Here is a 17,764-nt window from a genome sequence, read left to right as displayed (position 1 = left end):
TTTTTATTGCTGGTGTTACATGTCTCATCTAGTCCCAGTTATGCCTACATTTATAAATAACATTGAGCAACAGTAGAGTTGGCCCATGAATGCAGTCAAAGCCCTCCTTTACATTTTAAGCTACTTTCTCTTTGACACTTTCTTCATCATTATATGTTTATCCCAAACTGTAAGATTGTGTGAACTCATTTTAGCCTACAATTTAACCTCCAAAAGTCTTATGTTTTAAGAATAGACTTTATATTCTATCAGCCTGTGGAATAAAATGGGATGTTTGAACAGCAGGTTAAGAATTCAGACTGATTTGGGGCTGTTACTTCTGATTTTTTTAAGTACTGATAAAACCTTTGTTTTTCTTAGTGTGACATGGATACTATCTCTCCACTTGACTAACCAGGGATTAAGGCATCCAAATGACTGAGTTGAGGACACAAAATTGTATCCATGACTTGTGTTCCTCAAAACCAGTCAAAAGTTGAAAAATTTTCCCTTGTAATACATTTTTTCTGTCTGCAGGTATTTGAGAAGTATGTGTATGATTAATAAATGTGTTTATATGCGCATTATACATATTTCACACTTAGTAAAAATATATGATTTTTATAATAGGGTATACTTCAAGGTTGCAATCAGATGTGTGCAGGATATCTGTTTCAGCAAGACAAGCAGTATGATATATCCTATGACACTGGAGATAAGGCAATACAATGTGGTCGTCATGTGGACATTTTCAAATTCTGGTTGATGTGGAAGGCAAAGGTAAATAATAAAGGTCAAATTAAAATGTTAAAAATGCATTTAGCATATGTCATGTCAGAGTTTAAAAATCATTTTCTAAATAATTGTTGTAAGATTGCTCTCTATAGGTACTGCTAGTTGGTGGTGACTAGCAGGAATGAATAAGAATTATTTAAGCAGTGGATGATTTGGGGTATAGACTGGCTGGAAATTAGACGAAGGTCCTATCAATGAGAGGGGTGACTTTCAGCTTTCCAGTACTAGCGTGGGAGGTCAAAAACATAATTTGTTTTAAGATAAAGTTTGATAAATCAATTAATAGGATTCTGTGTTCACTTGCTTGTGATACAGAGAACTGCATTTCACGATTGTGGAGGTCCTCTGCAGTTCTGTCCCATATATTTTGACTCCATGGACAACCTAGGCTTCATGGTAACCTTGCCATATCCAGCAATAGTGCCCTTGAACACCCTGCTAGGCTCCTGGCAGGCTTCCTCCAAAACCAGAAGCAATGTTGCTGCATCTACGTGGTATGTGGGAAGGCTAATTATCATGGAGTTAGAGATATTGGCTATGTGAGGCAAGGATTTCTTTGGCTGGTATCTTTTATTGAACCAATTGTATACTTAGGATAGAATTAGACAATGTTTTAAATGCACAATGTTCTTCTTATGTCTTGCATTTGAAAGCTTGTCTGACTCTCCTAGCTATGCAGTTGGTCCAATAAAGAAAGAAATCTTTACTTCTCAAATAACTCTTGGACGTCATGGCTACAACATCAGTCTACCTACCAGTTCTTGTCTATGTCACTCCTCCAGGCTACTTAGGCCATGTAAGCACTACATGGACAATGCTATGCTGCCTACAGTAGAGGAGACAGCCCACCTGCAGCAGCACAGTGTGTTTGAGTGCACTGCTTTGGGGCATGGCAAGTTTACAGAGTAGACATGGCCCCTGAAAACAAATTTTACTTTTATTTTTGGGAGGAGCTTTTGTCTAACTAAGCTCTGCAGAACTGGTGTGGGGGGCTCTGGCAAAGCAAACACTGAGGCTCATGCTTAATTTTCATTACCCAGGCAATCCATTGAAATTAGTGGGGTTACTCAGGTGCCTGGTGTTAAGCACCTGTGTACCCAGGTAAGTAAGAGTACAATTTTTTTTTCTGTTGATACTTTATAATTTGTTCCTTTCTATTTATCAGCCTGAAATTTCAATGTGCTGTGGCCCCTCTTTCAGCTCTCATTCAGGCAACATTTATTGAAATGGGGCCTTTATCTGAATGAGATAGCCACACTCAAGTGCTTTGTGAAATGATAAGTATTGCCATAGAAAGAATAAACACATAAAAAGAGTATTTTGCCTTCAGAGGATGATTGAGCAGTTGGAGAAACATAACTACTGATGAACAAAAGATTTATTCACATGTAAATGTCTTGGATATGAAAAAATATGGGAAGCAAAAAACAGAAACATGGAAGAAGAACTGTTTGTACACAGCCTAGTTTTCGAAATGTCCCATGAGTTACAAGCTTGTCTTTAAAAATGCTGTGACGAGAAACACAACAGTGTAAAATATTTAACATTCAGGCATATATAAGATAAAGAATTATTGACATACATAATGTTATTTTTCATAGGGACTTGTGTTCATTTTATCCATTATTTGGTGCGCACTGTAGATTCAGTGGCACTTCTGAATGCATTCCGATTAGTATCCATTTCTTTCTCCAAAACGCACCCTTTTCGGGCTGCAATCCAATGACACAAATCCACCTATGATCCATTAAAACTGGGCTATGATCCATAACTCAGCAATATGTTTTTAATATTGTCAATAATAATATATGTTAATAATATTTTAATATTATAATAATAAACCCCCCATTTGCTGACTACAGAACCCTGACAACCCTAAGTCACCCAGAGATCAGTAGGCCTTCTTAAGGCAACCCCCGGCATGGGTGCCAGAGTGTGGCACGCAAAGGCATTTTGCTTGGCAGTCGTGCCTTGGGGTGGACAGCAGGGAAGGGGTCAGGGCTGTGCTGCCAGAACAAAAATTGGGCCACTTGTTGTGACTCCCCCACTATCTGCCCTGGCACACCAACATCTTACAAGTCAAAGTTGCGGGTGTTTTTGGCACTCTGCCCCAAAATGTTGCCGACACCTACCCTAGCACATGTTTTCAGCCCCTCTCCTTGACAAAAGTAGCATGTTAAGTCTACCCACATTGTTGTATTCACTTGACAGGCCAGTCTCACTAACAAGATACATCTGTGGTTGAGAGTAGTGTAACACCCCAAACTTAAGCATGAATAAAGAGCATGTGAAGCGTGATTTCTTCCTATCCAAAATAAAATACATCAGCAGTGTAGTGTGTAGAGAATCTGACTGCAGTCATTGGTACTAGCAAGGAGAAAAGAAGGAAGGTCATTGTTTGATATAATTTTGAATTATGAATGGTATTCTGTTAGTTTTAGAGCCCCAGTAATGGACCAGAACCCCTTTGTACACAGTAGTGTACAAGCACATGATAAAAAGACTTCATGGTCATAATAATGTGAAAAGACTATGTTTATGGTTTGCAAATGAATAAGGCATTTATAATATTTATTAAAAATAAATTGTAGACCCAAGTTATAAAGTTCAACTGCTGGTTTGGGATTTAAAACTTCTCCAAAAACTGGGGAGTTTCTATTTTGATCTGACCTTTTTAGAGAACCAGATTTTCTCAAAGCATTTAGCTCTGGAGTTTTGGATGCTATTTATGATAGCATCTAGTAAATGGGATGATATACTGAAACAATTGCTTTTGGTCAGGCTTTTGTTTTTTTTCTTTTTCTTTTTGGGGTAAAATTAAACATTAGAAGTTATGTTGCTTTTACTTCCAGGATTAATAGCTGCCAAAAGTGTAGACCCAAAGTGTAGGCCTTGTCTCCAAAGTACCAGCAGATAGTGTGCTTAATGTGATATTTTACCTAGATATAGCCAACACCCTTCAATTATCTTGTAAATTTACCTTCAGGGGAAATGTATTCTCACTGTAGAAAACTTGTGCCACAGATGCCTGACAAGGGCTGTATGAAGGGCTTACCCAAGCCGTAATAGTGACCTTCTAGGGGGAAACATGCACATGCGTTTTTTTACCTCTTCATTGCTATACAAAAATGTTCTCAATCTTTTAAAAACTTTTTTTTCAGCTTTCCTTTTGTTATTTTTATACAATAAACAGATGAGCTCTCAACTCACCTCCTTCTGCTGGAGGACTTGAGAAGTAACATGCAATACAGAAGATCAGATGAAAAGCTAAGCAGCTAAAAGGGGAAGAGATTTTTAGCCAGGTTTTTTTAAGCTCCCTTTTTATTAATACAGTGGATTCCACTTTATAGAATCACTGGTTAATAGAATCAGCTGCTTGTTTGAATCAACATGGGAAAACCAAAACTACTTGTATATATTACATGTGAAAACCACTCATATTAGAATAATAATTTTCAGTTGTTGGAATCATTTTACTGGAGAAGCCTGGGGATTTTGCAGTTTTGTGAGGAGCACTTCTGCAGGCTGGCAGAGTTCAAGCCTGCAGGGGGCTGGGGCAGAGCGCAAGGAAGGCGGTCAGGCAGGGGGTGCCATGTGCATGTGCTGTACATGCACATGGCCCCAGGCAGCCTGGAGAGCAACTCTCGCAGCTAAGTAAGAGGATGGAGGGTAACTGAACCCCCATAGGGAGGGAGGAAGTTGGGCAGGGCTGGGAAACCAGTGGGGAGCAGGATGGGGCCATGGGCAGCTCGTCCAGAGGGATGGGGGCCGGGTTCCCTGGTGACATGCTCCCTGCGTGCATGGTAGCTTTGAAGGGCACAACCCCATACCGCTGCCCTTACTGCCCACACTTGCCCCCACCCCCACCCCACGCACAGATCTGGGCGTTGCAGGTCCGCCCTGCCCCTCCCGGAGTGCACACCGCACCAGGGAGCTGGCCCCACCCCCGCGCCCGAGTCCATGCCCACAGTGGGCAGCCCCAGGTAGGAAGCCAGGCTCCACTCTGCTGCAGAAGCTGCCACCTCCTGGTAGGGGAAGAGGGCTACAGATCAGGGTCCCCGGCCCCGCAGCCCTAGCAGCTGGGGGCCCCCTCCAGCAGGGCCTGGAGGCATTGGGGGGAGGGGGGGAGCAAGAGGAATGAGCAGGTCCAGGAGGCTGTGGGGGAGGAGTCAGTATCTGTATTAAAAAAATGGTTAATAGAATCAAATCACCATTTCCCAAAATGATTCCAGTAAGAAGAATCCACTGTACAAACACCTGAAAAACAGCTGGGGATAAGGAAAGATTATTCCCACCTTACCCACTTCAATTGAATTCCTATTCCAGCATCCTGGTCCTCTGAGAGAAACAGGGAAGCCAGCTCTTCCGTTTCTCTCTTCTCTGTTTCTCTGAATTCCTGATATTTCTAAGGGGGAAAAGGAGAGGAACTAAGTTAAAATCAATCCCTTTCTAGAAATAAAGTGTTTAAGGATGTTTTTAAATCTTTATAAATTAAGTTTAAAAATAGGGTACAAACAAAACAGTTATTCTTTGATAGCCCACATTTAATCATGTCAGTTTCACTATTTACACAATACATTGAACTGGAAGTTATATTTATTTCTGTAGTCATCATTTAACTTTTCTTTTAACTTTTCAAAGAATGGTCCAATAATTATTTTGTTTTATATTTATACCTGCTTACTAGAGATGGCTACATGATAGAAAAGAAGGAAAATTACTACAAAACTAATAGATTTTTTTTTAAATAGGGTACAGTAGGATTTGAAAATCAGATCAACAAATGTCTGGAATTGTCAGAGTACCTCTATACTAAAATTAAAAACAGGGAAGAATTTGAGATGGTTTTTGATGGAGAGGTAAGTCATTTTAAATGCATTTTTTTCATTTAATCTGCATTCCATAGAAGAAGTTTGAGCAGAGTTGAATTTTTCTAAGCTTCTCGAGCTATCCATACAAAACTGTTTTTATTCCCAAAGAATAACATCTGAACAAATTTTTGGCCTACAACATACTGTGCTTTGTGTGAATTTGTCACGAATGCAAGATTTTGTCTCTCCTGTCAGCTTGCTTCTCTTCTCAAAAGCTACTGTTCACATCAGGTGGTATATATCAACAAAGATACAACTGTAAGACTAATTTGCAGGATTGATTTGGCTTCTCAAAACAGGGCATGGTGACTGCCTTAAGACAGGCTGATATTCCAGATGCTGTCATTCATGGGGCATAAAGACTGCTATCTCCACTATCTCATCTGTGGCAGGTGCCACCACACAAGCCATGAACTATTGGTTGATAGAACAATGTACAGACTTTGCTCTTCACTTGCTAAGAATCGGCAAAGTAGTTTACAGTTACCAAAAGACAGAAATACTTCTGCAAAATGTCAGACTACTACTAGGGACTAGGCACTGAAATTTTGAAAGGAAAATTGTCTTACAACTGCATAACAGTTAAACAAAATATTTATTGGTCTTTAGTGCACTAGACTTTTTAAAAAGAACAATGCAGTGAATTCAAGATGGCAGCTACAAATAGAGTGAAGTACCAATATTATATATCATTTATTGTTTTAATATATAGAAGTAAGCACCTTAATAACATGTTGGACTTGATTTGTATAACAAAAATGTTCAGTAATGATTTATTGGCCTTTCAGGTATTAATGTGAATTATCTATGTTGTAATTCACTTGTAATGTATTGTTTATTCACATATATATCTCACTAATCTTTTTGCAGCCTGAACACACAAATGTATGTTTCTGGTACATTCCACCAAGTCTCAGGGGCATGCCAGATTGTGAAGAGAGAAGAGAAAAGCTACACAGGGTATGAGACTTGCATATAAAACAGTGTTTTATTTCTTAAGTTATCTACAATACTGTATCTGTCTCTATTCTCATCAATGTACCTGATTCTGGACCCAGGTCTCCAAAGTTACACATTATGACCGATGTTATCGATCTTGAGTTTTGTTCTACTTCCTTCCCTGTTCATATCAGGTCTGAAGTTATATTTCTTTCCAGAGGTGGTATATACCAATTATTCTTTATTAAATGTATTCATATTAGCTCTAGGAACATAATTTTTAGTTGCATATAAAGAAAAGGTCCCTACCTATAATCTGAATAGATATATCAACAAAAGAAGGGGGATGAGAGGCAGTGAAAAGCAGTAAGATAGAGAGGTGTAGTTGGAAACCTATGCATTCTTGGATTTTTATTTTTTTTTATTGTGCTGGTCTGTGTTTATGCTTTCACATTATCTAATTAGTTAATGCTTGCTGTGATAATGACCAGACTTTGAAGGCCCTTTGGGAGAAGGAATGGCTGAGTGGTGGACCTGGAAACATGCTGGGAGCTAGGTCAAAGAAGTTGTTCCAGACATTTGGGACTTCAGAGGACACCCAGTGATGCATGTAGGAGTAGGAATGGTTTGTTATGACCTGAAAGGAGATGGCAGAAATGGTGTTGGAGAGGGTCCAAGGGAAGTGTCTGAAGTTTGGAAACTCCATTATGGAGAAGCCAGCAGGAAGATCTATAGAAGTCTTGAATGGGTAAGACCAGGAAGTAAAGTATGTTATTTTAGTGGCAGCATTTTGGACAGATAGACAGGGTGAGGTAAGAATCCAAGTGGCAAAGAGGAAGAGATGATAGTACTCAGGATGATATAATCAAGCCCTGAGCAAGGACTTGTATAGTGTTAATGAATAAATGCAGGCAGGTTTGGAGATACAGTAGAAGAAGAGCAGGATTTCATGAGGGGAAAAAGGACAGAGAAGTAGTAAAGTTACTGTGTGAACCTAGAGGACATGTTGGATAATGGAATCACCAACAGTTATATAAAAAAAGAGTTGCATAGAAAATCTAGGAAGAAAGACAAAATGTTTCACTTGACTGAAGTAAGTGTGAGCTGGTGATGGGGCATTATGAGATACCCAAGATAAAGTAGCAGAAAAGAAGCCAGAAATATGACTCTAATTAAAAAAGGGTGAGGTCTGGATGAAAAACAAGTTCCATGTGGTTAATTAGGTTCCTAATGAGGATAGAAAAGACAGGTTCTCTGCTGTTGATTGGCAGTTACTTGGGGACTGATGGAACTTTGTTCTTTCTAATTGCATGTTATAATGAAAACTTTTCCATAATTTATGCAGATACATTTTTTTCTTTATCCAGTAAGACTGGTTGCAGATTTGTCATAATAGCCTTTTTGATAGAAAATCACCTTTTTGACAAAAGAAAAGTTTCATAAATTGTATCTGCTTTCCTTAATTTCAATTTTGGGAGATTTAATTTTATATCAGAAAATCTAAATTTTTCACAGAAAATTCCTACATAGATAATATAATGCTTGTGTTTTTCCAGATTCTCAACAGAAAGAGAATTTCAACCACCTCCAGCAGTTAACTGTTTACTTTTAGTACTTCTCATCCAAACATTGCAGCATCAGGCTCTTGAAAATTAGACTGTAAACAAGAGTGAAACTGACTAAATTTTCATTATCCAACTTGTAATACCTGCAATAATTTATCAAACCATACATTGTGACGTGTAAATTAGATTAGTAGAATTATTCCATACTTAATATTCTAAAATGTTATTAGGAGCTTGAACAAGGAAAATGGTTTAAATTACAGTGTTTAAATTGTCAGGGTACTATAAATATCAGTTCCTAAAAACATACATATATGCACGTACAGATAGACAAACGCTTTCTTTTTAAACCTTTTTCTGTCTTTCTGTCGACATTTTTTAGAAAAATCTAGCTCTGATGTATTTGCTTTCTTTTCTAATTTAAGAAATCTAATGACTAATAGGGAAGGAAAACACTATAAATTTCTTTCCCATTTTGTTTTAATTATAAAGGTGGCACCGAAAATCAAAGCACTGATGATGGAGTCAGGTACAACAATGGTTGGATATCAGCCTCAGGGAGATAAAGTCAACTTCTTCCGAATGGTTGTCTCAAACCCGGCAGCAACTAAGTCCGACATTGACTTCCTCATTGAGGAAATAGAAAGATTGGGGCAGGATCTGTAGTACACTTGACAAACGATTTATTTCTCTAACATACTGTTTTCCAGCACTGGCTATTTTTATCCAGTTCTGCAGAACATGTTTTAAGGAAGTTCCCTTTCTAAATGTTCCATTCTCCTAAGATGCTCTAAAACAAAAAATCTATAGGTTACTGAAAAATGTGTGTTGGTAAGTCATTTTACAGAGGGGAAATATATTATCTTGAAGTATACTATTGATCCTTATTTTAGTCCGTTTATTATAGTCAACAGAAAATTCGTAAGTACTAAAATTAAGAACTCTGCACAATATATGTACAGTTTAAATATATATATATACACACACACGTGCTTATAACTTAGAACTAAGCCACAGCATGTTTTCCACTTTAAGAGAATTAACTTTTCCTTCAACAATTAATGATGTGGATAATGTGCTACAGAACCATCTGCCAGATGAAAACAGATGTAAGGAAACATTTTTAAAAATATAGATTCTTAGGAACTAAGGAAAATGTTTAATAGCATTAATCTCTATTGTTGGTGCTCTTCTTGCATACAAAATAACAAAACCTGAAAGCACCATCCAGTAAAATAGTTATACCTCCCCTTTAGTGTCATATCAGGGGATAATTGTAGCAGAGTCATTGTAACAAGTATATTATTGCTGTATTTTTAGAGATTAATTTGTGTAGATTGTATACATTATTGTTAAATGACTTTGTGTAAAAGGAATTAAATGTAATAGTTTTACAGCAAGATAACTGTTCAATTGTAGGTATATGAAATATTTGCTTATTTATATGCAGAGATTTACCATGCTAAAGAGTTGTCTTGTATTTTCTTCCATTTGTAATGTATCCTATTTATATATTATTGAAGTTCTAAATAATGTTTATGGTATTTTAGTGTATTTGTGAGCCAAAGAAAAGATAAGAAATATTAGTTGACACTTTCATTTATATAATAGTGACCTTAAAATAATAACTCACAGATAATTTACTAACTATAAGGAACTCTAACATTGTATATAGACTCTAGTACGATGAAATCCCTTTAATTTATTAATTGTAATGTCTGGCTGTATGTCCAGTGTTCTGAATGCTTTTGTAGTTACTGGTCATTATTGGTTGCTAATCAAGGCCCCTGTATTTTCAGTGTAGTTAAGGATCAATCCCTGAGAACCTTTAAACTCTATTCTGTGACAAGATTCCCAACAGTCCATAGCAATTCCATGAGAGCGTTAACTAGGCTCATTATCAATGTATAGAAGTCACTATGTACTTTGGAGTTTACAGGAAAGGAAAACAGAAACTCACCACGGAACTAAACTACACATTAAACTAGCTTGTCAAAAGAGTTGAAAATAATCAGACATTTCAATATAGGTTCCAGAGTTATCTGCAGCCTGTTCAGTTTTATTCAGTAGGTTATCAGGATTACAAAGTACATGATTTCATACTAGCAGACAAGTACAGGAGCAGAACTGATTAAAGGTTCCATAGTCCTTACTCTACAGATTGACTATTGTAGTGATAATTGAAACCTACTGATTCAAAATATTTTCAAATATGCTGCTATGTGTGCACATCTTCAATTAGCTGCTTTTCTTTCAAATATGCAATAAAATTTAATTGCATTAGAAATATTCTGTGGCAGGATTGCAAAGAATCATATTTTTATGTAAGACTATAGCAATAATCTGCTGAAAGGACCATCAAACTTATTATTATTATTACCAATACTGGTATGAGAGCCTCACCCCTACTTTGGCCCTCTTCGTAGCAGGTCAAAGAGCTGCAGAGGCATCACATGGGCCGTTAATGGGCAGGAAAGGATTCCCTCCAGCAGGCACTGCAGCAGACTTTGGTAAGTTTGTCTTCAGAGGATCTCATCAGAAGTCCTAGCTAAGCAGGCATGTTAAGAGCCAGGCCAGTGAATGGAGGGATCTGTCAGCACTAAATCACAAGGCAGAAGTATGGTCCATGCAGCAGATCCGGGAGGCTGTTGTTACTCACGCAGCTCCCCAGGGCTGCCATAAATTATGCTGAGGGTTTCTCCAGCCCCCAGAGTAGTCCAGGATTGGGAGGCACAAGGATCACTTAAAGCTACATTCTACCTTCTGCCACTTAGTGCCACAGCACAAAATTTCATCCTAGATCTTTAAAGTCAATTAACTGTTGGACTTTCAAAACGTCATGTCTGTGCTTTCTTATGTAGCCAAGAAACCCTGTGAAATTTTGACATCATGGATATAGGAAAGACTAAGAAATCTGTTTGAAGATTTGAATATGTGTAGGCCCAAACAACTTTCCACAGACAGAGATTCTAATTCTGAAGCACAAGTGCTTCTTTCTATTACTAGGGAACTTTCAAAATTTACATGAATAACTTTTGGATGGAAGGAATTACTTTTCAAGCACTGTTTCTCCCTGTTTTTCCTAGAGACATGGCACACCTCTGTCCAACTTTACCCTCCTGTAAAGCTATTTCTAGAAATCAATATTTTCATGCTGTTATTCCTCAGGGCAGACAAGTTCAAGGCTTCTTGCAATTCCATTGTCCTCTTCTTTTTTCTTCTGTCAATAACATGCAGAGGATGACAAAGCATGTTACCCATTTTCAAAGCCTTTGCGACCTCTTAGTAATCCCACTAATACACTGGTCTTTCCATTAGTTCTTCCCTTCTTAAAACCATATTTTTACTCCATACAGTTGTTCAGGAGATTATAGTTCACCATGTGTCTTCAGTCTTGGACTTCAGCCTTTCAGAATTAATATTCCTAGCACTTTCCTGCCTTTAATACTAGCACCCTTAAAAAAGGTCTGATTTCTAATATTACAGATTACAGATTAGTCACCTCTGGCATTGGATATGTATGATGTCAACTTCTTTGTTCTTAAATATCTTCTTTACAGATATACACTTCCTCATTAAATCCAGAATACGTGGAATTTGAACACATCTTGAAGCACAAGATGTTAGTTTTGAGTACTTTTTGAATAAAGTGAAATACTTTATTCAAAAACCTACTGCAGAAGACTGCAGGATCTATTCTAATCCTCAAAAATAGTATGAACTACGATGATCAGAGCCAAGATGCCTGACTACTGACACAGCCTTGGATGGTGATTCTATGTCTTCCACACAAAACATCAGCAGAGTCACTTGTAGTTCCTTTGACCAGTTCCTAGTCTAGAGATTCTGGCCTTCTGCATATCCTTACATCTAGATATATAAGATGTAATCTTCATACTTTATGCTCTAAACCTGTAATTTTAACTTCATGGCCTTTTTGTCTAGATTTGCACCATCATATAATAATAGTAAAAATAATCTTCACCTTTATATTTGAAGAACTCTATAAACTTTAGAAACATATGAGGTGAGTAAGTATCATTATCTTATTTAACAAATAGGGAAACTATAAGAGAAGGAGACAGAGTTTCTGCCCAAAACTATACATCAAGTGCTGAATGCTCTTATGATGTAGCTGGGAACAAAACCTAGCTCTGAGTATTGTATAAACTGTACTTTGCTAGAAAATGCTGCTTCTCTACTTGGCAAAGTGTCTTAGCAGGTCAGAAACACCAGGGATCCTAGTACTATCAATGATAGTTTGAATCCAGAACAGAATCCTGGTCTGTATTATAGAACTGTGAAATTTCCCACTGACATTCTACTCACAACCAAGAGTGGTAATTTTATCTCTAGATATAGACCATTATATATGGTCTCTGACTTTCTGATAGTTCTGTATCTTAATTTTGCAGTAGATGATGCTCACAGATAGTTCCTTGTGTATCCTTTTAAGGCTATTATCAGCCTTTAGACTACTTATGGCTGTCAGTTTCTATGGGCACAGTGTCCATATTTACCCCCAACCTGGAGAGATGATTTAACAGAGCTTTTTCTAGATCTGGCCATGGTCATCAATACAACAGATCATCTCCATTTCATTTTAGTAGGCAATCCTAATCTGAGTTATATTCTACAGTTTACCAAAGTCCTTCCTGGAGCTTTCCTGTTCTTAAAGCCACATGCTATTGCGTATGGGAGATCAGAAAGTATGACTCTACAGAAGATATGGCTAATTCAGAGAATTACAGGCGAGTAACTCAGTTTCCCATATGTAACAGTACTCTAAAGTTCTGATTTCTTCTTTAAAATCTTATTGACAATCACTGCAGTGTTAAGATGGATGAACTTGAAATAAATGACCAATGCAGAGGGCATATGCTAACAGAAAGTTGTTGCCGCAGTGTTTATTAGTTGATGTAATAGATTTGGGAAAAGATGACCATTGGGAAAAGCTGCTGTAGATTTTAAGCAGGAAAAGTTCTCATTTCAGTAGAGAGAAACTCTGTTTTGAAGAACATGGTTAGATTGATGGCAGACAGAAACAGGGGCCTTGAGAGTAGCCCAGAATTTAAAAATATATATAATTTATTCAGGGCACAATCTGTTTTTTGAATGGTGACAAATAAGAGATTTTTTAAACAGAATCTCTGTGTTTTGTGGTTAAAAGAAATGTTGAAATTCTAAAGATGATATGCAATGCAGTTTTAATTTTTCAATAAAAGTTTATCTTAAAACTGTTTAATTTGTCTTATAACATTTGTGAATTCTGTGCTTTTCCTCAAGAGCATGACAAATAAAACTTTTAGAAGATGCCAAACAGTTAAAATATGGCATCAAAACCCAGGGCCCCGTGTCATTAAATTCAGGATTAAAAAATGGGAGTTTTCATAAACACTAGCTGAGGAAGAATCTCAAATTTCACCCAATATAAAAATAGCAAGATTGAAATTTAAGTTTATTTCATTTGCTATTGCTGAAGTACCAGATTAATTTATTCAAACCAAATTCCCAAAAGGGTAGAGCACATAGCCAGGTATTTACATTTAAATTAGTATTTAATATATGGCTGTATTTATAAAACCAATGTTCTTGAAGTAGGATCTACATGGCCTCAATCCTCCAAAGATTTACACACGTTTAACTGCACGCCATGTAGACCTGTTGACTTTACTGAGACAACTCACTAACAATTAAACCTATGTATAATTCTTCACAGGATCAGAATTATTTTTTAACTAATCAAAACTCCTCTTGGCTGCAAGGGAAGTTTTGTTTGTGGAAAAAATACAAGATAAAATTACTAAGAGTTGGTGGGCAGCACTATGTATTATCTCTGGGCCCTAATCTGCCACCTAATTGTGCATACGTGACAGGGTGGACCCCATGCAGGGTCAAATACAAAAGTAAAAGCTTCCTGCTCTCTGCTCTGTATAAGGTTCCAAGTGCCCAAGCCCTGATCCAGCAAAGAGCTTAAGGTTTATTTAAGGTTAAGTACCTGAGTTTTCTGATTGAAATACTCAAGTAATTAACACTGCTTATGTACTTCTTGGATCAGGGCAAATGTGCTCATTATGTTGCATGATCAAACCTAATTCTGAGCAAGAGAAAATATTGAGAGGTTCCTCTGCAATTTGTAACAGGATGCACTGTAATACAATCAGGTCACACAAAGTCAATATATTTTATCTGCTGTCATATAAGACTTGGTATTAATCACAACTTGACTTTGAATGAGCATGCAGCAGTAGAGCAAAAGACTAATTGTTATTTAATATCACTTAAGTTTTGTACATGGGTATAAAACAAATAAAATCCCTGCTTAGCAAAAATAACACAAAGGATTTGCACGCTTATAATTTACTTTGATGGAAAATAGTTTACATTGGACTTGAATGAATCATGTTACATACAAAAAGACAAGAATTCTCCTATAGGAGAATTATATTTATAGATTGTAAGGGCTGGATCACTGGGTCCAGGCCCCCTGCACTAGGAAGGAAAGACAACTGGGGTCAGGTGACCCCAGCAAGGTGACCGTCCAGTCTCCTCTAGAAGATTTCCAGAGTAGGTGATTGCACCACCTCTGGAGGGAGCCTATCCCACAGTCTGGACACCCTAACTATGAAGAAGTTTTTCCTAGTGTTAAGCCTGAAACAGTCTTCGAGGAGTTTGTGGCCATTACTCCTGGTTTTCCCCAAGGGTGCCCTGGTGAACAACTGTTTGCTGAGCCTCTGATGTAGTGGTAAGCTGCTACCAAGTCCCCTTTCAGCCTTCCCTTTTTTAGGCTAAAGAGTCCTAGGTCCCTCAGCCTTTCCTCACATGACTTGCCATGCAAGTCTCTGATCATACCGGGGGGGGGGGGGGGGGGGGGGGTGTTCTTCTCTGGACTCTCTCAAGCTTTGCCACGTCCACATATAAATGTGTGACTATTTGTAATGAAATTTCTTACCTACTGCTCATGTATCAGTTGACCAAGATAGTTCAAAAGGTCAATTTACTACTGGTTTAGGTATTAAATTCTATGACAACCTCTTATACCATTATAGGAATCTAATTATTTTTAGTCATATATACCACTAAAAATAATGGTGTTCTTGAATTTTAACATAGAAATAAAAATATTTTTCCTAGACTATACAAAAACACTGTAAAAATAACTGCCTTGTGTATTTTCTGTATGTGTTAATTGTTTTCAATAGTATGACAAACTAAATTAATTTTTATAAGTTTTCAGGCCAACTATTTATATGACGAGGTATTGTAGATGCTGTTCTAATTCTGATTTACAGAACTTTATAAAGCAAACTAAGACTGAAACAATCCATAATACAGATAAGGGTTATACAGGTAGTTTGTAAATGCAATATGTAAAAAGTACAATATACTCTACTGAAATAATATAAATAAAGATTACTGTGTTACATTTTAGAATGTTTGAGTGTTCAGCTGATGCAATGACTGCTTGACCTAAAAAAAGAAAAATGAGGCCCACATTCAGACAATTTGTAACCAGATACATCTCCACAGCAGTTCATGTAATTACTCCTGTTTACACCAGGCTTGAATTTGTCCTGTTCATGTTATAGGTTCATAGACGTTAGGGTTAGAAGGGACCTCAGTAGGCCATCGAGTCTGACCCCCTGCCCTGGACAGGATGTGATCTGATATTGCAATTTCTACGTTTGGGGTGATGCTACTTGAACCAAGAAGTATTTGGCACAAGAAACAGCACTTTACTGAAGAACAAAGGAAGCAAATAAGCTTTTGGAGATAAAATGAGGAGATTTTCAACAGGAAACATGGAAGGTTACAAGGAGTGCTGCACAAGGTGAAGCAGTTTGGTTTCAATGAAGCATAGCTAGGGAGCAGTATTCTGGATGAATTAATTACAGTCAGAGAGAAAGTAGGGTGAACAGGTTTTGCAATAGGATCAGCAAACAAAGAGAAGTCTTCAGATATTCTGTTCCTTGAGAGCTGTCTCCTGGAGAAAGGTCACTCAATGTGGACATACTGTATATGTTAAATAGAACTACTCTGACCCATGTTATGAAGAAAACCAGATTAGATTATCAAAATGATCCATTCTGGCTTTAGAATCTATTAATCGAAAGCTTTATCCCACAACACTGTTAAAATACAACAATATAGGAGATAAGAAATGGAATGAAGATAGAGATTAATGCCTAAGAAAGCCTGGGGAAACACAAAAAGTGACATATACAAGGAATGCCAAAAGAATGACCTCGCCTTGGATTTACATAAACTAAAGAAACTGATGATCTGTGTCCACAGTATGTCATGTGATTTGAAGCCCAATCCAACAGAAATGGGACACTAGCAAAAGATTTTTTTCAACACTGGAACATAAAACAAGCATAATCTTAAATATAAGACTGAATAGTTTGTACCTGCTGAGCTGTGAACATAATAAATTAAAGCAGAGTGAGAAAGGCACAAGGCAACTCTCATCAAGCAGTCTGTTACCAGGACAAGCTCTTTATGTCTTTTAAATTATTGTAAATATGCTAAAGTATGTTCACTGTTTAACATAATACCCTGTTATACAGGCAGGGGCATTGCTTGGTGCCCAAGAAACAAAGCATGCTATGCTCAGCTCAGCTTTCCCTTCCAATGTGGAAGGGAAATATCTGCTAGGCACAGAAGTGGAGCATGTCCCTGGGAAAGGCTGACATCTACACCAGTGGCCAGAAGACTGGTTTAATAGCTACTTTTTACCTCAGGCTGAGGTAACTTCCTATTTCTCAATTTATTATTTTATGCTTGTTTATTATTTTATTTATGTTAACTTGTTTTGATTTCTGACTATAAGCATCCTTTGAAGAAACCCCTTGCTAATTGTTGCCCCTGCTGATTTCTACTGACTCACTCCAGTATTGATGTTTATTAAATCTATTGGTATTGTAAATGGTCATTCTGGTAACTGCAGCTTTACTACAACCACTAAGCCCCATCCTGTTCTGCTTTTGAAAGCCCATGCAATGGGAGAATGCTAAAGTGCTGGATGTACAGGAACTCAGGAAAACCATGAAGCACAGAAGTGGAAAGTTGTGGATTACAACAAGGTTTCTTGGATGGGGCCAAATTAAGTGTGGTCTGGCAGCATGTCTGCACATTTCTGAGACTTAAAGAGTGAAGCTTGCTGCAGGAAATGAGGGCTGTCAGTGGGAGAGTGGATATAATATAAATTATGGATGCATAGTGAAGGTTGAAGAATATGTGAAGATCTATCTTCTAATCTATGGAACATCAATAATGTCTGAAAACTACTGTTGCTGCCCATGGTTAGCATTTCACTCCCTAATGTGTTTGTTTTTTAAACTGTTGCACAGTGCAACTTTAGGCCCCAAACTATGGACAATTAGAAACAGTTGGAAGGAAGACATTATAGAACAAAGGGAAGGGTTTTCCTGTTTGGCTATGTGACATCTAGATTGTATAAACTGATGCAACTAAGATTCTCAGATGCTAGAGCAAATAAATTGCTGGGAATTTTGTCAACCTGAAGATTTTAGGCTTGGCAACCTCAACATTGAAAACCTGGGTTTGGAAGCCTGCAGCTTTCTGAAAGTCATTGCTTTCTATTCCTGAGAC

The 17,764-nt window shown here is 37.5% G+C and overlaps 1 protein-coding gene across 3 annotated transcripts in view; it reads left to right on the top strand.

The window, feature by feature from the left end:
• The window catches only part of GAD1 (glutamate decarboxylase 1), a 41,958-nt gene extending 28,569 nt beyond the window's left edge, over positions 1–13,389 (top strand). For all 3 annotated transcript variants that reach the window (XM_006265294.3, XM_019480196.2, XM_059727294.1), the window contains 4 exons: positions 610–759; positions 5,526–5,633; positions 6,516–6,605; positions 8,642–13,389. In XM_006265294.3, coding sequence (XP_006265356.1) covers positions 610–759; positions 5,526–5,633; positions 6,516–6,605; positions 8,642–8,815 — 522 coding nt within the window. In that variant the 3' untranslated portion in view covers positions 8,816–13,389. The remainder of the gene's footprint in view (positions 1–609; positions 760–5,525; positions 5,634–6,515; positions 6,606–8,641) is intronic.
• The last annotated feature ends 4,375 nt before the right edge of the window (positions 13,390–17,764 follow it).

The sequence above is a fragment of the Alligator mississippiensis genome, chromosome 4 (genome assembly GCF_030867095.1).
Source record: "Alligator mississippiensis isolate rAllMis1 chromosome 4, rAllMis1, whole genome shotgun sequence".
NCBI lineage: Eukaryota > Metazoa > Chordata > Crocodylia > Alligatoridae > Alligator > Alligator mississippiensis.
The sequence above is the reverse complement of the archived record's forward strand: the minus strand, read 5'-3'. Positions and strand labels throughout refer to the sequence as shown.